The sequence below is a fragment of the Protopterus annectens genome, chromosome 1.part0 (assembly GCF_019279795.1).
Source record: "Protopterus annectens isolate FY-2018-M chromosome 1.part0, PAN1.0, whole genome shotgun sequence".
Classification (NCBI taxonomy): domain Eukaryota; kingdom Metazoa; phylum Chordata; order Ceratodontiformes; family Protopteridae; genus Protopterus; species Protopterus annectens.
Window position 1 is genome coordinate 140,329,680 of NC_056725.1, and position 25,191 is coordinate 140,354,870.

Sequence of the window (25,191 nt, forward strand, 5' to 3'; positions counted from 1 at the left end):
TTTGAGTCAATTGTTCCCCAACTTAATTGTGATGAGTTAAACTGTCAAGGCAAAATCTCCCACGTATTATGTTAAAAGTAGTCATTTTATCTCATCAAATCCCCAAGTAAATCAACTATAAAGCACCCAGCTCTGTATGACCATCAAGTCATCTTGTTTCAAAGACCAGACAATCATCCTTATCACAGTAGTGGCTATACTTCTGTAAGAGGTCTGCCATCTGGCCCTACCATTCCAACATGGCTGTTCCCCAAGTAGGCAGTCTAACAGACCATATATTCCCAAAATAATGTCAAGTGGCAGAATGGAGCTGTCATCATTTTCAACAGAGACTGCATTACAAAATAATCACTCTGGTATCCCTACCAAACATTTTAGGAAACTCTGGGTCTTGACTTACCAATGGGTATTATGCCATATCAACACCGCAGTATCACAGCTGAAGGATGTGGCACAACAAAGCCCTGCACTTCCAGAATTCAAAGGGCACCATCCAAATTCTATCATCAAAATTTTAAAATATGCCATTACTTCATCCTTGATACTCATTAAATCAACAGCACTATGTATACTTCAAATCATCACTTGTCACCATCATACCATGGAAAAAGGTACAGGGCTGCTCTCCTGGTCAGCTATCAAACACTAAGCTTTTTAACTCAAAAATAAGACACCCCTCATCCACACTCAAAAATTCTAACTAACCCTAGAAAAAGCAGCTCTCGTCTATAAATTATGCCCAATTCACTCGTAGTAGCTTTTCAAGTAAACTCAATGAATGAGAAGAATGGAAGATTGCTAGCCTATTGGGAAATTAGGAGTTATGTACTTACCATAACTTGGTACCTGTGTTGTCCTATTTCATTCTTCCATACCATCGGGTCACTAGATCCAATATCAGATCCAAACCGGCCATTCCAAAAGACTGATGATACAAATCTTAAGCTTCTCCCATTCCCATAATGCCCTGCATCTCCTCTAACTCCTCAGATTAAATTTACTGCCTCAAAGGGAGAAAAAGGTATGAAAATAACAAATATGAACACAAAATAATACAAATATGAACACAAAAATAATGCCTTCAACTGGAACTCAAGTTAGAGATCCATGAAGCTCTGATTCCTCTAGATACCTTTAGACTTCCTGGAAGGGGGAAGGCTGGGTGGGATGTGAGAAAGAAAGAAATAGGACAACACAGATACCAAGATATGTTAAGTACGTAACACGTAAATCTGACATTGTCCATTTCATTCTTCCTCACCACTGTGTTAAGAGTCCCCAGCTACATGATTTCCTGGGTGGCCCCTATGGAAGGATAGGCTGGAGCACTGTGGAGCCAAAAGATGCTCTGTCTTTGGAAACTATATCCAATTTGTAATGCAAAACAAAGGTACGTGACTTAGACAAGGTTAGTCATCATCAGCCCTCTTTTTCCCACTTTTCCTACACAGGGTATTGTGTTAACTGTCGCCAACTCTCGCAATTCAGTGCCACACTCCTGCCTTCTTCAACACTCATGCCTGACTGTTGCAGATCTTCTTTCACACAATTCATCCACCTCTTTGCTGAACATCCTCGCTTCCTACCATCTTCCTGCGTGTCCCAAATCTTCCTCACCAGACTGCATTCTGCTTTTCTGCACATGTGCAAACCACCGTAATCTGTTCTCTTTGATCTTTTCTGCAATTGGAGCTTCTCTGGCTTCTGCTCTTAGTCCTCATTTCTTCGTCTGTCCCACAGTATGCATCCTACCACCCTTCTCAGGCACTTCACTTCCATCATCTCAAGCTTCTTCAACTGTTCTGCTTTTATTTAGAGCTGGAGTCAGGTGAAAATCCAACTAGAAAGAAACACAGTAGGACATACAATAGTAGTTGGAATAACAAGAAGGAAAAATATATTTTGTCTCTACTTATAATATTAAAAGTGAAGAAATTTGTAAAATATTAAAATATTATTGGAATTTTCTTTTGAAGGACAAAGACTTGTGTAAAATACTGGATAAACAACCTTTAATGTCATAACAGACATGGGAGAAATCTTAAGGACATGCTAGTACATGGTAATTTTGTTTTACCAAGTGTTAATATTAGTAATTTTCCTGTGACTGTTGGCACTTTATGCTGTAATAATTGTTCTGTTTGTAAGCATGTAGTGTGCTCCTTTAGATATATTAACAAGATTAGATTTACACCTAAAGGACAATTTTCCTACAATAGCAGAGGGATACCCATGTAATCTCTTCTATATTGGAGAGACAAAACGAACATTTAAAGTAAGATTAATGGAGCACATCAGGGACATCAAAAATCAGAGTGAAGACAAAATTATAGCTTCTCATTTTATGGACAAACATAATAGTGTTTTTTTATTGCTACAAGGTAGTGTTTTAGAACAGATAAATGTATAAAATGAAGATGAGATTTTTCTTAAAGAATAACTTACAAGAGTCTGTCTTTATTTTAAAGTATGGTACAATGGTCCCTGTGAAACTAAATGGGGAGATTAATTGGAGATGTTTAAGTAATTGTGTAACTGAATAATTGTCTTCTTGGTTTTGTATATAAAGTACTGTTTTTTGGTTTATTACTCCTTGAAGGTCTTGTACCGAGGCGCTAGAGAATTAAAAGTGTTTTGGATCTGTGCCAGTGGTTTTGGTCTTTGTTTTTTTGCCATGTCGTTTGTGTTCTGCTTTTACTGCCCAGGTTTCTGTACCATACAGTAGTACTGGTCGCAACACTGTCTTGTACACCTGACATTTCAGCTTCTTTGGCATTCTTCTGTCATAGACTACATCTGACACTCTATACCAGTTGGCTGCCGCCCTTCTGATTCTAGCTTTGACCTCTTCATTCAGACTTTCCTTCTCCCCAACCAGCCTTCCCAAATAGTTGAAGCTGTTTACCTGTTCCACTATCTTCCCTTCTACCTCTATTCTCAGTTTCTTCTGATTTCCCCAATTTGCTGCCATTACCATGTCTTACCTGTGCTTAGTTTCATCCCATGTGCCTTCCGTTTTGCATACCATTCACCTATCCTTTACTGAAATTCTAGCTCAGAGTCTGCCTGTAATGCCACATTGTCTGCACACAGCAACCTTGTTTTGTCCCCTCCAACCTGTTTGCTAATGTATTCCATCACCAGTATGAACAGCAGTGAGCTCTGAGCTGAACCCTGGTGTACACCCACTCCAATGGGAACCCTTCAGTGAGGCCAATCACTTTTTGCACTTGTGTCACTGAGTCCTTGTACATAGCCTGCACTCATTCTACCAATGTTTCTGGGACTTCAAACCACAGCAGTACTGCCCAGATCAGCTTCCTTGGGACCTTGTCATAGGCTTTCTCCAAGTGTAGGAATGCCCAGTTGGACACTCATCTCTTGCTTCTTCTCAAGTATCTGTCTCACTGTAAACATCGGGTCAAACATGCTGCATCCGGATCTAAATCTGAACTGCTCATTTCCTAGTCAATCACCCTCTCCAGAACTTTCATGCAATGTGACAGGAGTTTGATGCTTCTGTACCACCCACAGTTGGGGATGTCCACTTTGTTCTTGTACATTGGCAAGAGTATGCTTATTCTCCAGTCACCTGGAATATGCCTTTCTCTCCATACTGCTATTAGAACACACAGGAGCCATTTCTCCCCTATCTCACTCAGCATCTTTATCATATCTGTTGTAACCTCATCTGAGCCTGCTGCTTTCCCTGACTTCACCTTCCTTAGTGCTGTTCTTACTTCTTCAAGGGTGGGCTCCTCTTCTTCTCTCATTGTAGGTCGTTTCTTGGCCAGTACAGCTTCTGTGGGGTTTTCTTCATTCAGAAGCTGCTGAAAATACTCCTTCCATCTGCCTTTGATGTCCTGTGGACTGGTGAGCAGGATGTTGCTGGCATCCCTTTTGAAGGGTGTCTGACTATCTTCTTTATCTTACCACCTTTGCCTTGCAACCTGATATAGTTTCTTTGTGCCACTTACTGAGTCACTTTCCAGAAGCTGGTAGAGTGCCTCCGATGCTGTATTCTTTGCTATTACAACTTCTTTCTTAGCTTCTATGTTAGCCAACGAGTAGTCCTTCCTAGACTGGTCAGTCTTTTCCATCTGAATCAAACACAGGTGATACTGTTTCAGAATACAACTCTACAGAAAACAAATACTTGGCACACCAAATCATTTAATGCAACGCTTTCGGGTCTACACCCTTCATCAGTAAATAATAAAATCATTCTTTTCAAACTTAAATAGGAGAAATAATTAATCACATGATACAGCCAGCCTAATTACCTAGCTATCAATTAAAATTTAAAAAGACAGATAATAAAATATAGTATAAAACTTCCATACATTTAACTTAAAATCCAACTATACTCAAAATTACAAATAAAATCAAATACTCGTCTGCTTGTAATCTAACAATCTAAAGTTTAGGGCTATGTGTACTATCGAGATGGGAGTAAGGAAGGGAGATATGAATAATACATTGGAGCTGAAAGAGTACGAGTGGAAAGTTAGATTACAAGCAGACGTAAAACCTGGCCTCAATAATGCTGTTAGTCTTAAGCCAGTATTGCTGGAAAGGCAGAGAAAGAGTATTTGATTTTATTAACTATGGAAGGATGTTTTCCTTATATGTGTTGTATGTATTATTAATTTTTATTTTATGATTAAATGTACTACGCTATATGCATTTATTAATGTTATTTGTAATTTTGAGTATAGTTGGATTTTAGGTTAAATGTATGGAAGTTTTATACTATATTTTATTATCTGTCTTTTTAAATTTTAATTGATAGGTAATTAGGCTGGCTGTATCATGTGATTAATTATTTCTCCTATTTAAAGTTTGAAAAGAATGATTTTATTATGTACTGATGTAGGGTGTAGACCCAAAAGCTTTGCATTAAAGTATTTGGTGTGTCAAGTATTTGGTTTTCTATACAGTCTTTTCCATCTCCCACTTCTTCCTGCACTCCTTCTTTCTTTAGACCAGGTTGCCACAGCACAGATTTCATCAATAGAGGTTCTACTCAAAAAGGCCAAAGAAGTAGGCATCGACCTAGCACAGTGGGCCTTCAGTGGATGGGCAACTGTAGACCTTTTCAGGAGTAAATGGTGGAAATGCAATTAGTGATCCATTTGGTTAGAGTTACTTCTGACACTGCAAGGTCTAACCGGTTGGGAGAAAAAAAGATGAAGAGCTGTTCAGATTTCTTATGTTCCTTTGTCCTGTGCAGGTACAAACCCAAATGTCTATGAACATCAAGTAGGAGAAGCACATACTCACCTTTGTTGGAATATTTAGAGAAGAAAACTGAAAGATGAATGGACTGGTTTATATTCATCTCTGTGGCCACTTACGCATAAAAGAAGGATTTGTCCTCAGAAATACTCTGTCTTTGAAAAAGGAAACATATGGTGGTTTAGGATGGTGAAGTGGTTACCATTGTCGCCTCATAGCAAGAGGTTCTCCAGTTCGATTCTCGGCTGGGTGCCTTCTGTGCAGAATCTGCATGTCCTCCTTGCGTTTGTATGGGTTTCCTCCAGGTGCTCCAGTTTCGTCCCACATCACAAAGACATGCATAGTACAGTTGTGTACACTTACCATAAATGTAGATGTTCGAGTGTATTCACTGTTGCAGTCATTACATTTGGGTAATCCTGCTGGCAGGTTGCCCTCAGTCGGCCTGAATTCCAAAGTCTTGGGTCCTGCGTCAGTTGCTGTCTTCTCTTCCATGACGTCAGGTCGTTAGGGGTATAAAACATGCAACCGACACCATTTTCTTTAGTTTTTCTTGCCCCCGATGTCAGGTGCCCCCCAAAAGGTAGCAAAAAAAAAAAAAAAGATATATATATATATATATATATATATATATATATATATATATATATGTACATGCATCAATATAAACTTTTCCTTCATCTACAAGCAAATACACCACATATGTTGTAGAAGATAGAGAAGGAAAGATAAACTCCAGAATGAGAGGGGGATGGTGGGAGGGTAACCTGGACTGCAACAGTGAATACACTCGAACATCTACATTTATGGCAAGTGTACACAACTGTACTATGTTCTTCGTGTTTCACTGTTGCAGTCATAGGTTCATAGGTTCATAGGTTCATACTAGGCTATCTGCCCGAGGGCATTTACAAGCCTAGCCCATAGTTTTGTGGCTTACGCCACCCCTTTAGTATGGGGAACTATACCCATTATTTTGCTGTGCCTCTGTTGAGCAGTGACACTGAGGTAATCCCTGGGGTATATCTGCGATCTCCCATCCATTGGTCAAGATTTCTCTTGAACAAGGCCAGCGAGGTGCTCTGCCTCACATATACCGGGATTTTATTCCACAGCATAGGAGTCTTTGGGTGATGAATCTATCCCTCCAGCACGCCCTATTAATAGCCGTGTCGAGGTTTACGTCTCCGCCTTGTGGCTCTGACGGATCTAGATTTTTGAGGTGAAGCATATTCATCAAATCTGGGTTTGACATGGCCTTGTATGTTAGGCAAAGGTCACCTCTGAGCAAGCGGTGCGACTGAATAGAGCTGGAGTTCTTTCAGTCGGGCAGCATAGGACAGATGTTTGAGACCCTTTATCCTTTTGGTGAGGAACTTTTGTGGCCTCTCCAGCTGCTGCAAGTGTCGGGTCAGATACATTCCGAATGGGGCATTGTACTCAATCATTGGTCTGATGAGTGATGAGTATAGGGAGACTATGACCTCCCTTGATCTAGATGAGAATCCCTTCATGATAAGGTGGGCAATGTAGAAGGTCTTCCTAACTACTTTAGCTACATGGGTGTCGAATGACAGACTACTATCAACCTGGGTCCCCAGGTCCCTGATAACTTCTTCTGTACTCAGTGGATTGCCACCTATTTGGTAGCTAGGGGTAACCTTGTTTTTCCCGAAGGGTATGACTATGCATTTTTGGCATTTAACTTTAGGCCATGGCTCTGGCACCAGTTATCCGCTTCTGTGAGACCCTTCTGAAGGATATCTGTGTCAGATGTGTTTTCTACTATGGCCCAGTTTGCAGTCATCTGCAAACTTTGTCAGCCATAACCCTCCTGTGTTTGCTTGTACTTGAAAAGTAGATGCCAAACAAGAGTGGGCCCAGGACTGAGCCCTGTGGTACACCACTTGTGACAGGCTTTGAGTCTGACATGGCGCCAGCAACTCTGACCCTGTGGGTTCTGTCACTCAGCCAGTTTGCAACCCATCTTGTGATGTATGGATTAACATTTAAGCTGATGAGTTTTTCAATGATACCCGAGTGGGGTATTGTATCAAAGGCCTTCGCCAGATCGAGGTAGGCTGTATGGACTGCCTTTCCCTCATCAATGGCTTTGGTGACTGTTTCAAAAAGTCAACCAAGTTTAGAAGGCATGATCTGCCTTTGACAAAGCCAAACTGGGATGGATCCAAAGTCTGCAAATTCCCTATGTCTTTATTTATGAGGTCCATTATGATCCTCTCCATGGCTTTGCAGATAAGGCTTGTCAAGCTAATGGGCCGGTAATTTCCAGGGTCGGTGGAGGCACCGCCTTTGTGAAGTGGGACCACAGTTGCAGTGCGCCACTCCTGGGTACGTATCCAGAGGTAAGACTATGATTAAACAGCTGTCCTAGCTGTGGGTTTAATTCCTCGTTGAGTTCGTGGAGCACACAGCCGGGGACACCATCAGGTCCCATGGATGCTGTGTTTTTGCTTTGGAGAGAGCAGTTCTCACTTGGGCGTTGGAGATGTTTGGGGGCTGCAATCGCTTGGTATAGATATCTCTCCTTTTGGGGAGGGGAGAAGTTTGCACTGAACCTGTCAGCCAGTATGTTGGCAATGTCTGTAGGATCAGTAATCTTCACATCATTTTGAACTAGTTCTGAGCATATCTGGGAGTTTCCTCCCAGGTTTCTAACATAGCTAAAGAAGGCCTTATGATTGTCTTTTGAGTCTTTAGCTATTTTTCTCTCAAAATTTGCTTTGGATGATTTTATGAGAGCTCTTAGTTTTTTACTTATAGTGATCAAGGGTGTCTTACCTTTTAAGGATTTTGCTCTATCTTGTAGTAGCTTCCTCCTTTTGTTGTAGAGTTTGTTTATGGCTGGGGTCCACCAGAGTGGACGCTTGCCTTTGGTACAAAGAGTCTTTGTTTTGCTTGGGATTGCCTTATCCATACAGTCCTGCAGATGCTGGTAGAAGGCATTTGTAAGTGATTCAGCGGCTTGAGTAGTGTTTTCCGTCGGCTCGGGGGCCTTAAAGGAGACCACACTAGTCTTTAGAAGTGTGAAGTCGGCTTTCGAGAAGTTCTTTACTGTGGTCTTTTTTATTTCAGGTGGGGGTGGGATGAGGACCTCCAGCGAGATTAGTTTGTGATCTGATCTCACCAGTGAGGGGTATACTTCCGGTGTTGAACATTGTGCTCCCATGTTCGTGATGATGAGATCAAGTATGTTTTCTCCTCTTGTGGGGATGGTGACTAGTTGTTCCATGGCATTTGAGTTTATGAATTCCAGGAACTTTTGGGCTAGGGTGTTTGGGCTTGAATAGTGTTCCCAGTCTATATTAGGGTAATTGAAGTCACCTAATATGATGGTGTTTGGTGATACATTTATCCCCTCTAGTGTTTTCAGGAAGGCCATGTGAGGTTCCTGAGTTTGTGAGGGTGGCCTGTAACATGCTACAATTTGCAGGGCAGTCTTGCCTATGGTTAATTGCACCTGGATGGTCTCCGATGCATCGTACGTTGCCACCAGTCTTGAGGTGTGGGTGTCTTTGATGAATATGGATACCCCCTCCTTTCTTGGTATTGTCCGGATTTTGGGGCGGAACGCATGATAAGAGGTAAAACCTGATAGTGCTGGGGTGCTCTCAGGAGCCTTGAACCAGGTTTCTGTCACTGCACAGACATCGATGTTCTCCATACTGAGAAGGGCCTCGAGTGCGTGCATTTTGAGATTTAGACTTCTGGCATTGAGCAGCATTACCCTTAGTTTTTTCCTTTTTGTGTTCTAGGGTGGTAGGTTTAGAATTTGAGCCTTGCCTAAAAAGGCACTATGGGGGTGGCAAGAGCCTTTGCCAATATCCGAATACCAGGGTGACAGGTGCAAGCCGTCCCTCGAAGCAGCGTGGCTTGTCCAGCATGTCATCCCAGGCAGACAGACATTGGATCCCCTTTGAATGACACCAGTGTTTAAGCCAATTGTTAAAGCTGATCATCTTATCTCTGTATTGTGGCATCATTCTTGGTGAAGGTAGGATACTGCTCAAGGTCAGGGTCATACCTGCCTGGGCTACATAATCAGAGAGCTCCTCAATGTCTCTTTTCATGTAGTCCAAGGAGGTACGTCTCAGGTCGTTTACACCAGCGTGGACAATGACTGAGTCATATTTGTACCTGCTGTTGAGAGACCTGAGTGCTTGCGTTATGTGGCGGATTCTAGCGCCCGACAGTCAGCTTACTGTGACCTTCTCCTTACTCAGTCTGGTGAGCGGTGTGTCTGACTATGGAGTCACCAATGACTAGTGTGTCTGGCATTGTGTTTGGCCTTAAGGGCTGTGACTGTTTGACACTCTGACTGTGAGGTCTATGTGTTGCAGGTGTTGTGTTCTGAGGTGGTGGTTGTTTGGGTGTCTGCTTTGGTGGCCTCTGCTGTTTTGGTAGATTTTTGATCAGAGCCGAGTATGTCTTTGTGTGTTTATGTGTATGATTTGAGGTTGTGATGGTACTATGTGAGACTGGGTCTATAGTGTGTGTGGTAACCTTCTCCTCCTGACTGGTCTTGCCAGTCCTATGTTGAGAGAGCTCAGCCTCCAGTTTGGCCGTATAGTTGCATCTCTCGCATGTATTTGTGTTTTGTGGGAGGAGGAGAGGGTTGTCTGTGTACATGAGGCAATTGTAACATTGCCTCAATATTCCCAGGTTCACCAGCTGAGCAGGAGAGGACACTAGCAACTGATCCCTCGACATGCTAGAAGGACTAGACAAAAAACTTTAAAAGAGATTCCGGGGACGTGAGTGACCGAGAAATGGGGGTTTGCCTTTTGGGGTGCTATCTATAAGAGTGCCGTATCAAGGTAATAAGTACTGTAGGAGCAAGTGCTAGGTTTAACAGATAGAGAAAAGTCTACTTGGAGTCAAGTAGAGATGATCTTTTAGGTATTAGAGAAAGTGCTAGTAACAGGGATGCTTAAAGGTAAGATTGAGAAGAATGCACTCTGCAGTGTGCACTAGAGAAGTTAGATATGAAAGTAGGTAACTTGAGTTTTCCCTGTTTAAAAGTTAAGGTTTAGTGGAGAGTTACTATTTTTAAAACAGCAAGATGGACTGAAAGGGGTGGTTATTTTTGTATTTTGGTACTATGAAATACTGTAGGATGGCCAATAAATTTAAATAATTGAAGGGTGGGATTTCAAAAGTGATGGTTTTGTGATTACTCACATAAGCCAGTGAAAGTAGAGAGAAATGAGATATATGGTCAGATTAACATAAGAGGCGGCAACTAGAAAGACAGTGGTATTTAACAAGACAACTTAAATGGGTGGGAGGGAGGGAAAAATTCTGCCTGACTCAGAACAGAGAGAGCTGTGGTCTCTTTTGAAGTTTTAATATGCTGTTAAACAGAATGCAAGCAAAACACAAGGTAAAGAAAACAAACTACAGTATTCAAAATATAGAAAGGCAATACAGAAATACAAAATATAACAGCAAACTAACCTTTCCTTCACAGCAAAGTGTAGCAGAGTCTGGATGAGCCTTTCTGGTAAAGCTCTGAAATGTTTTAGTTTACTCCTTAAATAGAAATTTTAGTTCCTAGCTCCACTCCCTCTGTTAACAAGTGATTAACCTTAAGTGACCTTTTCTGTCTTATGAATGAGTCCTTAATTAATCAGTTCTTATTTCTGCCTGACTCAGAACAGAGAGAGCTGTGGTCTCTTTTGAAGTTTTAATATGCTGTTAAACAGAATGCAAGCAAAACACAAGGTAAAGAAAACAAACTACAGTATTCAAAATATAGAAAGGCAATACAGAAATACAAAATATAACAGCAAACTAACCTTTCCTTCACAGCAAAGTGTAGCAGAGTCTGGATGAGCCTTTCTGGTAAAGCTCTGAAATGTTTTAGTTTACTCCTTAAATAGAAATTTTAGTTCCTAGCTCCACCCCTCTGTTAACAAGTGATTAACCTTAAGTGACCTTTTCTGTCTTATGAATGAGTCCTTAATTAATCAGTTCTTATTTCTGCCTGACTCAGAACAGAGAGAGCTGTGGTCTCTTTTGAAGTTTTAATATGCTGTTAAACAGAATGCAAGCAAAACACAAGGTAAAGAAAACAAACTACAGTATTCAAAATATAGAAAGGCAATACAGAAATACAAAATATAACAGCAAACTAACCTTTCCTTCACAGCAAAGTGTAGCAGAGTCTGGATGAGCCTTTCTGGTAAAGCTCTGAAATGTTTTAGTTTACTCCTTAAATAGAAATTTTAGTTCCTAGCTCCACCGCCTCTGTTAACAAGTGATTAACCTTAAGTGACCTTTTCTGTCTTATGAATGAGTCCTTAATTAATCAGTTCTTATTTCTGCCTGACTCAGAACAGAGAGAGCTGTGGTCTCTTTTGAAGTTTTAATATGCTGTTAAACAGAATGCAAGCAAAACACAAGGTAAAGAAAACAAACTACAGTATTCAAAATATAGAAAGGCAATACAGAAATACAAAATATAACAGCAAACTAACCTTTCCTTCACAGCAAAGTGTAGCAGAGTCTGGATGAGCCTTTCTGGTAAAGCGGTCATTACATTTGGGTAGAATCCCAAAGCTATGGTTGGGAGACTGGAGCTAAACAGTATTAGGTGTGGCTATAAGGCCCTGCAGAACTGCAGTGGCAAGCCTGCCCTGGACTTAGAGTAGAGAAGCAAATGATAATGCTTTGTAAAGGTGTGAACAGAACTCCAAGTAGCAGCCTCTAGAATGCCTCTGGCAGGTACTCCTCTGAAAAAGGCTGCTGAAGTAGCAGCAGCTCTGGTGGAATGAGACCTACTGCCCTTGGGCACAGGTTTACCATGGTGTAAATAGCAGAAATGGATGCAGTGGCTTATCCACTTTGAAAATATCTGCTTTGAAATAGCCTTTCCTTCTGATCCCGCAGCATATGACACTAGTAATTGCTCAGTTTTTCTTAGAGCTTTAGTCCTGCTCAAGTAGAATTTAGCTGTCTGTGTACGTCCAAGGAATGCAGAATTATCTCCCCCTTATTCTGTGGATTTGGATAAAAGGTTTGCAGATGAATTGTTTGGTTAAGAGCCACACTGGAAACCACCTTAGGCATAAATGTAGGATTTGTCCTCAGAGACACCCTTGTCTAGGTAAAATATGATAAAAGGCTCTACTGCCATGAGGGCCTGTAGCTCTGAAACTCTTCTTGCTGAAGTAATTACTAGTAGCAGAGTTGTTTTCCATGATAAGAACTTTATATCAGCGGTAGCAGCTGGTTCAAATGGAGGCAGGGTGAGCTTTTCCAACTCATAATTGAGGTCCCATGCAGGTAATGGTGATCTCCTAGGAGGCCTTAAATTTTTGGCTCCTCTAAGATACTGCTTTAGTAAGGGATGAGAAAAGATTGGCGGCTCTGTATTGTAATGAGCTGAAATGGCAGAGGCATGGATTTTAATTGATGAGAAAGATAGGCCTTTGTCAAGCATCTCAGTTAAGTATTGTAATATCTGAGGAATATTTGGTTCTGCTGCATCAGTTACTTGTGCTGGATTCGAAGCACAGAATCTCTTCCATTTGTCAGCATAAGATTTTCTAGTACTAGGCCTTCTAGCTTCCAAAATGACATCCATCACAGCTTTACTGAGAGGTGTTGTTTGTATAACTACATGATCAGCCATGCTGCCAGGTTCAGTGTCTGTAGTTGATTGTGCAGGATCTGATTGTTTTGCTGGGACAGTATTAAGGTATTTGAGGCAAGGTCCAAGCTGGTTCTTGAGACAAGTTCCTTAGGATTGGGTACCAGTACTGGCGGGGCCAGTCCGGGGCAATTAGTATCATCTTTGGTTTCTCTTGCATGACTTTTAGGAGGACCTTGGGGAGAAGAGGCAGAGGAGGAAAGGTGTAAACTGATAGGTTTTTCCAACTGAAGGATAGGGCATCCACTTTCCATGCTTGTCTGTAGTAAGTCCTTGTGCAGAATATTTTCAACTGATAATTTTGAGGAGAGGCAAATAGATCTATGTCTAGGCTCCCCCATTTCTCTGTAATCATACTGAAGACTTGTGGATTTAGTTTCCACTCATGAGGATCCATAAGGTTTCTGCTTAAATCGTCTGCCAGTGTATTTTGTTTTCCTGGCAGGAATTGAGCTTGAAGATGCATTTGGTAGGTGAAAGCTGTGTCCCACAGTGCCATGGCTAATCTGCAAAGGTGGTATGAGTGTGTGCCCCTTGCTTGTTTACATACCACATGACTGTGGTGTTGCCCATATTTATCAGCAGTTGTTCCTGGATGAAGAAAGTCCTTGAAGGCTGTTAGGGCATTTTGAACAGCTAGCATCTCTTTCTGGTAGATATGTAGATGCATTTGTTTTGGGGTCCATATGCCCTGAATGTATCTTCCTGCCATGTGAGCCCCCAGGCATAATCCGAGGCGTCTGTTGAGGTTTGGCTGGCAGGGGAGAGAGCGAAGGCCCATCCCATGTTTTGGTGACATGTCTTTGCCCACCATAGAAACTCCTGTTGTAGGCAGGGAATGAGAGGAATCATTGCTTCCAGACTGTGAGAATGTTGACTCCATAAACTTTTCAGGTACCACTGAAGTTTCCTCATATGCAGTCTTGCATATGGAATCAGTAGGATGCAGGATGCCATGAAGCCCAGAGCCTGCAGAATTTGTCTTGCAGATAACTGGGTTTTTGTTGCCATCAGTTTGAAATAAGTAGTCAGTTGCCTTTGCTTGTCTGGCGTGAGGTAAGCCATCTGGGCAGTTGTATTCAAGCTTGCACCCAAGAATGTTATCTTTTGAGAGGGTACCAGTTGTGATTTCTTTTTGTTTATTGTGTACCCTAGGCATGTTAGTAGCCTTTTCACAAACGCCAGGTGTCGAAGAAGAATGTCCTTGCTCTCTGCTTGAATGAGACAGTCGTCTAAGTGAGGATATATTTGTATACATCTTTGTCTGCAAAATGCAATTACTGGTGCCAGGCATTTTGTAAAGACCATGGGCGCAGGAGATAAGCCAAAGGGCAGTGCAGAGAATTGGTAATGCATTAAGCCAGCCTTGAATCTGAGGTATCTTCTGCACAATTGTCTTATTGGGACATGCAGGTATGCCTCTTTTAGGTCTAGTGTCACCAGCCAAGTATTCTTGCCCAGCATGGGAAAAAGCTGCTGCAAAGTCAGCATTTTGAATTTTGGAATGTCCAGGTATGTGTTCAAAATTGATAAGTCCAGTATTGGCCACCAGGCCTTGTCCTTTCTGGGTACCAAGAACAGTCAAGTAAAAACCTTGTCCTTTTTCCTGTTCTGGTACTGGCTGAATGGCCCCCATATTCATGAGGGACGTAACCTGTTTCTGTGCCTCTGCCCATTGATTTTTTGGCAGATCTGGCCAACCATTTGCCATTGGTAGAGTGTGGAAATGGAATCTGTATCCCTGTGATACTATGTTTAGTACCCACTTGTCCTGGGTTATTAACTGCCAATTTTGATCAAAAAGTGCTACCTTTCCCCCTATGGGTGCTGCCAAAAGCCAAGTGCTTGGAGTAGGCAGAGGCAAGTCATTGGGATTGTTTTCTGTAGGTTTGTGCTTTATCTCCTCCAGATTTGGAGGTAGAAGCGCCCCATTGCTTTGACCTGTATGAATCTTGCGTCTGGTATCTGGAACCCTTAGGGCATCTGGATTTGCCCCTTTGAGCTCTGTCTTACACAGGAAAGGACCAATTTTTTGTAGGCCAGTGTCTACTGAATCTTGGTGGCTGCACTTGTAAGAAGTCTTTAACAGTTTGCATAGACTTAGTTTTGTCTTCCGTTTTCTTTAAAACCTCTTCTGCCTTAATACCAAACAGAGAATCATGCTGTAAAGGTGCATCGAGTAATTTAGCTTTAACATGATCAGGCAAATTTTGTTCCTTTAACCAAGCATGGCTCCTAATCACAAATCCAGTAACTGCGGCCCTGCAGGAGGCCTCTAATGAATCAAAACCACATTGCAAAGTATGCTTTCCAACTTGTTCAGCTGCATGCAATAATTCCTGCAATTCTTTATTTTCTGCACATTCTGGAATCAACATTTTCTGCTGTTTCAGCAATCCCATAACATGTTGTTGGTACTTTAGCATATGAAATTGACAGTTTAAGGCTCTGACTGCCAAGGCTGCAGATGTATAAACCTTTTTTCCCCATCTGTCTAGTGCCCTTGAATCTCTGTCAGAGGTGGGTAGGATTTTTTGCTGTTGAAGCCTTAACTCCTTTTGGACCCTGTGAAATAGTTTCAGGATCAGAAGCAGTGTTTCTAAATAAAAATGTATGCGAGTTAGGGATCCTGTAATATCTGTCAGGCTTACTGGGAACCGGAGGTAAGGAATCAGGGGTCAAGCTTGACTCCGAAAACACATCATCCACAATGTCTAAAACAGGGGGAATGGCTAAAGGCTTGTGATGAGGGAGAAGAAGGAAATCCCGGAGCCTCATTTTTGATTCTGGGAAGTCTTGACTCTCCCAGTGAAAATGCTCCCTCAAAGTATGCAAGGTTTCTCCAAATGAATAATCCTCAGGAGATGCAGATGGAATAGACTCCTTAGCATCAGAATCCTCATAGGGAGATATAGATAATTCCTGATCTGAAGAGGAATCAGAAGAAACAGAAACCTGATCTGAAGATTCATAATCAGTGTCTTGCCTAGGCTTCTTATCTGGAGGGGGATGGGTACCCCTGATCAAGGTAATAAGGTCTTCAGCCATTTTGATCATCTGTTTTTTAGGCATAGAGGCCTGTGCACGTGGCTCATGCATCGTTTTTTTTTTTTTTTCGTTTTAAAAGTTGCTTTTGTCTTTGGTTTTGTGGCTGTCGTCAGTTTGCTATACAAATGTTGAGGTCTGAATACACCCTCAGAAGCCAGTGCCTACTCAGCGGCTCCGGACCTATCTGAGGAAGATACATGTGTCAGTCCAATACCTTGAGTATCTTGCAGCATGTCAGACTCCACATGGGTGTCAGTAGAGGCCTGTGGACTCAAAGGCAGCGGGTATCAGGGGCAGCGAAAGCACCTCACTGAGTACCGGCGAACCGGCGACTGGTTTAGGAGAAGCTTCATCGTCGGTTTTGGATCTCGACTGCCTTTCTCTGTCCTTTTCTTTGCATTTTTTATGTGCTCCGGTAGTCAGATTGCTATCCAACGACATTTCTGGGTAGTTAAATCTGTTTCCAAAATACTTTGAAGCAAAAATATACCGATGATTAATAGTGTGTTGGTTAAATCTAGCACAAAACCGACAGCCAGGCACGTTGTGATCAGGGCCTAGGCAAGGAATACAGTATAAATGGAAATCCTTATGAGGTATTTGCTTCCCACAAGTAATACAATTATTAACTTTTTCTGACATTGGTAAAAAGCAAGAAAAAAGTTTCCCCAATGGGGTACTTAGCTGTAATGAAGACTTTGGTTCTGAAACTCAAACTTGAATATTTCAGTAGTCGGCCGATCAGCACTTACGAAATGCTTCTGCTTTGGGCACCGCGCGGCAAGAAAGACTAAAGAAAATGGTGTCGTCTGCATGTTATATACCCCTGACGTCATGGAAGAGAAGACAGCAACCGACACAGGACCCAAGACTTTGGAATTTAGGCCGACTGAGGGCAACCTGCCAGCAGATTACCCAAATGTAATGACTGCAACAGTGAAACACGAAGAACATCTGGAGGGTTTCTCAGTAGGCCTCTGCTGAAAACTGGCTCATTCCAAGTCGGACTTTCCTGGTAAACAAATGTTAAATAAATAAATTTAGATAAGGCCTGTAGTTCTGATACCCTCTTGGCTGAGCTTAGCTTTTAGAGAAGCAAGAATGATTTTGCAGAAGGAGAAGTCCAGCCTGGACTTTCTTAAAATCAGTGGAAATGGAGAAACTAAGTGGTTAGTCTTAGGGATCTTAGACTGGGGTACTCGTGTTCGGATGAGTGATAAATCATATCCTGTCTGGGGATCCAGTATCCATGGTGAATATTTGATGCAAGACCACAGGAAGGGGAACAATACCTGACAACAATAGAAGGGGGCTATAAGGATTAGTTCCCTCTAACCTCCTGGCTTTCTGTAGAACTTTTGATATCAACGGAATCAGAGGAAAGGCGTACAGGAGACCCAGAGGCCAATTGTGTGTATTACAGCATCCCTAGCTGGCTCCCCATTTGGGGGGGGGGGGTGATCAGAGCAAAGTACTTGTTACATTTGGTATTCAAGGGAGATGCAAAAAGATCGCAGCAAGGTTGGCCCCATTGGCAAAATATATGCTTTGCTACTGATTGATTCAGGGACCACTCATGTGGACTCAAGATGCATCTGCCGAGTCTGTCTGATAGAATGTTGGCCTCCTCAGGAATATGCATTGCAATCAGAAAATGCTTTGAAGAGATCACCCATTCCCACACTGTCATGGCCTCTCTGCATAATGGGTATGAACAGGCCCCCCCCCCCCCCGTTTGTTGATATACCAGACTACTGATGTGTTGCCTGTATGAATTTCTATTGCTCCCAGAGGTAGGAAGTCTTGAAAGGTTTGCAACGTCAGAAGGACTGCTCTCATCTCTAGAACATTGATGTGCAATTTGGTCTCTGACGTGGACCAATTGCCTTGGAGTAATCTTCCTTCAAAATGACCACCCCACCCTAGTAAGGAAGTGTCTGTGTGATGGGGCAGGAGAGCCCTGCCTAGATGAAGATCATCCGATAGCATCCACCATTGGAGATATGACGTCTGCGGATTGGAGTCAACTGATTGGAACAGTTAGAGGGTGATACAGGATGGACCACTGGACTGCTAGTGTTTAAGGCACTCGAGTAAAAAATCTTGCCAATGGTACTAGAAGTACGGTAGATAACATGGAACCTACAGCTCTTAAAATAAGTCTTGTTGGGGTGTGGGCGTATCCAGTAGAACTTAAACTTGTTGTCTCAGGGTTGACACACGTTGCAATGGTAAGTTTACTACCTGCGTGACTGTGTTCAGTTGTGTTCCTATGAACTCTGTTATATGCACACGCGTCAGATTAGACTTTGCTAAATTTATTGTGATCCCCAGCTGATGAAAGTTGTGCAAAAGGTACTGTGTCACCTACAGCAGATGATGCCTTGATAGTGCCGTTAGGAACCAATCGTCTAAGTACGGAAACATCTGGAATCCCTGCAGTCTCAGGTGAGCTGCCTCCACTAACATGCATTTTGTAAACACCCTGGGAGCCGTGGTGAGTTCAAAGGGCAGCGCTCTGAATTGGTAATGACCGTCTCCCAGGTGGTAATGCAAATGTCTCCTGGAGCATCTATCGATTTTTATGTGAGAGTACGCATCATGGAGGTCTATGGAGCACATCCAATCGTCCTTTAGTAGTAACGGCAGAATGAACTGAACTGTCACCATGCAAAACTTTGACTTCCTGACAAAGATTTTAATTTGCTCAGGTCCAGTATAGACCGCAGGTCTCCTGTCTTTCTTGGCATCAAAAGAAGCATGAATAAGTTCTGCACCCTTGTTGCTTGGTTGGGACTCACTGGAGGACTCTTCTCTGACTGGTGGGACATTGGCAAGCTTCCTTCCAGGGGGTGGGAGAGGAAGGAAAACGGGAATGTAGTAACCTCTGGAAATTATGTAAACCACCCAGATGTTGTTTTGTTAGTTTTGTCAAGGTGTCTAGGTGCGATGACAATCTGCCCCTGAGTGCCTCCAAAGTAGTAGAGTCGGGGCAGTGTTTCAGAAGCACTGACAGGGCTTGTCAGAGAAAGGCTCCCTGAAGCCCCGAGGGGCAGCATCTCCCATTAAATCCTCATCCTCTGCCTCCGGATGAGGATTCTTCATGAGAATCCAGGAAAGAACCCTGAGACTTCCCATTTCTTCCCACCATGCTGGTTCCTCGCAAAAGGGTCTCTGAGGGCAAGAAAGCTTGATCCCTACAGAAGACAGGTTCATTCCCTCTTGATCACCAAGTGTGTCCTTGACCAATGGTCTGAAAAAAAAAGAACCATCCACGGAGGTATTAGTAAAAGATGCCTTAAAGGGTTCCGCAAAAAACAGGTAGGTCTCCTGAGGACTACACCCGATCCAGCTGCTTAAGTGGTACCCTTCAGAAATATTGGAAATCAACCTCATTGATGAGTTAGACAAATACACAAGAGTCGACAACTGGGGAGAGACCTTGCTGAAGTCCTCCTCTGACATGCACTCAGACAGAGAATTGGGGAGTTCCTTGGCCAAATCTATTTGAAGACATGTAAAGTGATGCAAATAGTTTAGATCTCTCAGTGTAAAGGTTGCCAAGCATACATGTGCTTCCCATGTCTGTCCAAGGCCCAACACTCCTTGTTTGGGGGGGTGGACAGAGGAGCTCTGCTAGCTCCTTCCTTGTGACCGCTAACACTAGGATGTCATCAACTACGGTACCTTTACTCCAATGAGTATCCGATGGGGGGGCTCAGGAATTTGTAGGCACACTTGAGGATAGGTTCCTTCCAAGCTTAGAAGGAGACCAAATCAATAAGCTTGTCCACCGGTGGGGACACCCAGGATGTAGATGGGCCCGTCCTGAACGCATCCAGAAACATTGATTCTTCAGATGAAAGGGGTTGGGCAGACCACACACCCTTGCACTTCAGGATCTCTACGATATCTCTGAAGGAGATATTGTTGGGTGGAGATCGGGGCCTCTTCTCCCTCATCGAAAAGATTTTAAGGGGGGGGTCTATGTGCTTTCTCTTGCACATCCTCTTTCAATGCACCTCCTACACAGCGAAATCAGGGGAGGACTTGTAAGAGGAACGGGCTCCTTGCACAGAGAGGGGCTGGAGGATTTCCTCCATGGGTTGACCATGGACAGGATTGACTGGGACCAAGGCTCAAAACAGTTGAGGACTGTAACAGGTTCCAGGGGGAGAAAAGACACCTCTCTAGGCCAAGAGAATGCTCTGCCACCTGAAAGGCTGACAAACCCAGAGATCCTTCTTCCTGTCTTCTCAAAGCCAAAGCAAGAGGAAAAAAGGAAGACACCACCCCAGATTCATAGCCCCCAGACAATACCAGCCCCAAACTGTTGAGAGCTGAAGCCCTGAGGGGGAGAGACAGATCCGACCAGGTCAGAGCAGAGACCCCCACCCCCCCAACAGAGCTGTCCGACGTCTCAGGTACAGGATCCACTCTGTTCAGACAGTATCAGAGCCAAGCCAGTCTGGGGCACTGCCAGGGTTGAGGAAAGTACCATCTTCAGCTCCAACATCTCTCTCAAGGTATCCGGAATCCTGGGGTTCCGATGCAGAATATGGGATAGGAAGAGGAGTCACAATAAATGGTGACAGGGCTCTCACAGATCCAAGATGGGACAGAGGTGGTAAAATCCCCAACTCAATCTGATCCTTGAGAAAACTCCGCATCATCCTGTCCCTGTCTGAAGGGGAAAGTCTAGAGGACTTAGAAGAGACCGAAGAATGGGTAGACCTAGCTGGAGATGGTTATTTTTCTTGTCTCGGTGTATGGCTCAGAGGTCTCGGATCTGAGACCTTCAGACCTGAAGAAGACTTGTTCGGAGAAGGTGAACTCTGAATCAAAACTACCTCCGATGGAACAGAGGGCACCTTAGGAACCGTAGTTATTGGATCCGAAGTAGGCCGGATCTGTGAAGGCCTTACATCCTGCAAATATGCCAGATCTGAGGAATTCCTCCGATCTGAAAGAAATCTGCTCTTTCTTGGATCCGACGGAAGCGGATCTGGCAATTTTTGCTTCTTCACAGAAACTGGAGTAGAAGCCCCTGAGGAGGCTGGAGGGGTGCTTCTTCGGTTCTTTTGAGACTCCAGGCTTGGCAGATCTTTGACAAGATGAGGGCAAATGTCCCTTCAAGATTAAGTTGTTGCGGTCATCCACTAAAGCGTGGGGATTCAAAGCCACACAAACTTCACAGACTTACTTCAAATGAGAAGCACCCAAGCAATACACGCATTTTTCATGCAAGTCTGAATGCAGGATTTTGTCTGCAAAAAACACAGCATTTAAATCCAGTGGGTTTGTCTACCATTGTACAAACACACAAGACACACAGACAAAGATAGCAGAACACACACACACACACACTCGCGCACACACACACACTCGCGCGCACACACTCGCGCGCACACACACACACACTCGCGCACACACACACTCGCGCACACACACACTCGCGCACACACACACTCGCGCACACACACACTCGCGCACACACACACTGCGCACACACACACACACACACACACACACTCACACACACGCACACACACTCTGCGCACACACACTCTGCGCACACACACACACTCTGCGCGCACACACACACTCTGCGCACACACACACACACACACACACTCGCACACACACACACTCGCACACACACACTCGCACACACACACACTCGCACACACACACACACTCGCACACACAAACTACCACAAAAGTAACAATAAATAAATGAAGGATACAGGGAAAGATTTTTTTTTTTTTTTTTTTTTTTTTTTTTTTTAACAGAGAAGACAGCAAGGAAGAAATGTAGGCCAATGGCCATACGGGAGGGATAGAGTGCGGAGAGGCAAAAGACACAGCCCTAATGCCAACAAATAATTCAGAATGGGGAGGGGAGGTGAAGGAAAAGTTATAATAAACTCTAAGATAAGCTAGAAGGAAATGGAGAGCATGGAATCACTGGAAAATTTTTAACACTTATCTGAAAAGTAGCTCGAGACCAGTGCAATCACGTCTAGCCAGGAAGGTGGTAAACAAGATCTGAGGAGTTAGAGGAAATGCAGGGCATTATGGGAGTGGAAGGAGCTTGAGACTTGTAGCATCATGCTTTTGGAATGGCCAGTTCAGATCCGATAATGGATCCAGTGACCCAGTGCTGAGGAAGAATGAAATGGACAACATCAGATCTACTGTTTGAAGGAAAACAATTTTCACTCAAAGCTGCTTTACCATGTCCAAATTGTGACAAAACTAAAGCTGCGCTTTATTTGTTTATTTACTTCTATTTGTTTTCCAGGGTAGAGCACTGACCTCCACAGATGATTTTCAGACTCAGCTTGGGAGTGGTGTCAGGTTATGTAGCTCAGAATAGCAAAGTTAGGCAGGCAATGCGGGCTGAGGAATCAATTCTTGCACCACTGGACCACAGGAAACAACTCATTAACATCTCCTTAATCCTGCATGCCAACTGCCAAACTGCATATAAGTGGATTGATGTCCATGCAGCACCAGTGCTGTATGAATTTTTGCTTTTGAAGCCTAAGACATAAAAGCCTGTCATGTGCTACAATCCTTGAAAAGAAGGCTTAACTTAGAAGATACAAAGCTTTTCATTTAACCCTTCAACAACATCATGATGATAGTGTATGAGCTATGGAAAATGCAGGAACAGAAATGGTAATAAAATGCTTGTACCTTGCAACAGAAAATAATCAACAGGTGTACGTTTCAGTGCTGCTTTGGCTTTGTCGCTCCTCCAATCCACCTCAAGAGCTTCTTTAAACTGGCAGAAACTCAGAGTCTGTCAAAATAAGGTAAACAGTTAAACCAAACATGAAGGGTAATACGAAAAAATAAGTTAACTCATCAAGAGTTGATACATCTCACAATTTAACTATCAATATGTCTCAACAACCCACAACAGCAAAATGATTTATGTACTTGGGGCAAATATAAAACCTTATAATAAATGTACAACAACAAAAATGCACACATCCTTTAAGTAATAAGCAAGGCTTTAATGCAAAAAAAATAAATAAATAAATTCCACTTCCATGACTATGCCTCTCAAGCAGACAACACAAAATAATCAAGCACATGTACAGTACAGTTTTGTACCTACCATAAATGTAGATGTCCGAACAGGATAGCATCTGCAGTCCTAACAAATGGGTTGTCCTGTCGTCAGGCAGCCCTTCGGTCGGCCGGATTCCAAAGTCTGGGTCTGGCCTCGGCTGGTGTCGCACTTCACCCGACGTCATCTCTGCTGGTCTTCGGGTATAAAGGCATCAGCCGACGCCATTTTCCTCAGTGTTTCTTGCCCCAGATGCCAGTTGCCCTCTTGGAAAACTAAATTTTGGGTAAATGCCAATGTTTCCAAAAAAAATAGTAGGCAAACACAAAAATAAGCATCTATGTACATATATACAAACAAATACACCATAAGAGATCCCCCCCTAGCTAGCTATTAGGAGGGTAGATACCCTAGGAGTACCACAGAGGGGAAGGAGGGTGGGCAATCCTGACTGCAGATGCTATCCTGTTCGGACATCTACATTTATGGCAGGTACAAAACTGTACTATGTCCTTCAAGGATGCATCTGCAGTCCTAACAAATGGGTAGAATACCATAGCCAAACTAGGGGAGGAGGAAGAAGAATTATGGTGTAGTTAGGATCCCTTGCAATACAGCAGTGGCAAACCCTGCTCGGGATCTAGAGTATAGAGGTAAGTTGTAATGCTTGGCAAATGTATGCACGGAGGTCCAAGTAGCCGCCTCAATAATGTCCTTGGTAGCCACTCCTCGTAAGAAAGCTGTGGTCATGGCTGTAGCCCTTGTAGAGTGAGGTCTTATGTTCTGTGGAATTTGCTTTCCATGGTAGGAGTAACAGAATCTTATGCAATTTCCTATCCAGTTGGAGATTGTCTGTTTGGAAATTGCTTTTCCTTCCCTTCCTGTTGCATAAGCTACTAGAAGCTGGTCACTTTTTCTATTGTCCTTGGTTCTGTCCAGGTAGTAGCGCAACTGTCTATGTACATCCAAGGTATGCAGCAGTCTTTCCCCCCTGTTCTGTGGATTGGGAAAGAAGGTAGGTAGGTGGATTGCCTGGTTTAGAGACACTCTGGATACCACCTTAGGCATAAATGTAGGATTAGTTCTCATGGACACTCTGTCTTGATGGAAGATTAGGAAGGGTTGTACTGCCGAAGTAATTGCCAGTAGGAAAGCAGTTTTCCAGGATAGGTGTTGAAGATCTGCTGTTGCTGCTGGTTCAAATGGAGGGAGTGTCAATTTTTCTAGCACAAAGTTCAAGTCCCATGCTGGTAATGGTGGTTTCCTAGGAGGTTTTACATTCTTGATTCCTCTGAGGAACTGCCTGAGTAGAGGATGTGAGAAGACAGGGGGATCAAAGCTGTATTCTGCAGAAATAGCTGATGCATGTATCTTGATGGAGGAATAGGACAGGCCTGTATGGAGAAGCTCTGCCAAGTACTCCAGGATGTTAGCAATATCTATCTTTGACACATCTTTTCCTCTTTCAGTACTCCAAATGACAAACCTTTTCCATTTTCCTGCATAGTTCCTTCTTGTTGAAGGTCTGCGGCCCTCCAGGATAATGTCTTTAACCCTTTGGGATAAATCTGGGTTAGTTGCTGTTTTGTAATGTTCCAGGCAGTCAGTTGCAGAGTTTTTAGGTTTGGATGCATGATGTTGTAGTCGTTCTGAGTTAACATCAAAGGCATCAGGGGTAGTGTCCACATTCTCCCCCGAGACATGCTCCTCAGCAATGGATACCAGTGTTGTCTTGGCCAATTTGGAGCTATCAGAATTATCCTTGGACGTTCCTCTTTGATTTTCAGTAGTACCTTGTGCATCAAAGGAAGAGGTGGAAATGCATATGCTGTCAGGCCTTTCCAACTGAAGGATAGAGAGTCCATCTTCCATGCAAGTGGGTGGTATGTCCTTGTGCAGAATTTCTTGAGCTGGTGATTGAGTGGGGATGCGAATAGGTCTATTTGTGGCATTCCCCATTTCTTTGTGATGGCCTTGAAGATGTCCGGGTGTAGCATCCATTCGTGAGCATCCGAGGTAGTTCTGCTTAGCATGTCTGCTAGGATGTTTTCTTTTCGGTACAAATATTGCCTGTAACTGGATGTTGTAGCTCAGAGCCATATTCCATAGGTCCAGAGTCATTCGGCATAGGGGGTATGAATGAGTGCCT

The 25,191-nt window shown here is 43.2% G+C and overlaps 1 protein-coding gene across 2 annotated transcripts in view; it reads right to left on the reverse strand.

The window, feature by feature from the left end:
- The window catches only part of SAE1 (SUMO1 activating enzyme subunit 1), an 803,581-nt gene that overhangs the window by 245,772 nt on the left and 532,618 nt on the right, over positions 1–25,191 (reverse strand). For both annotated transcript variants that reach the window (XM_044090079.1, XM_044090150.1), the window contains exon 6: positions 22,664–22,769. In XM_044090079.1, the coding sequence (XP_043946014.1) occupies positions 22,664–22,769 (106 nt within the window). The remainder of the gene's footprint in view (positions 1–22,663; positions 22,770–25,191) is intronic.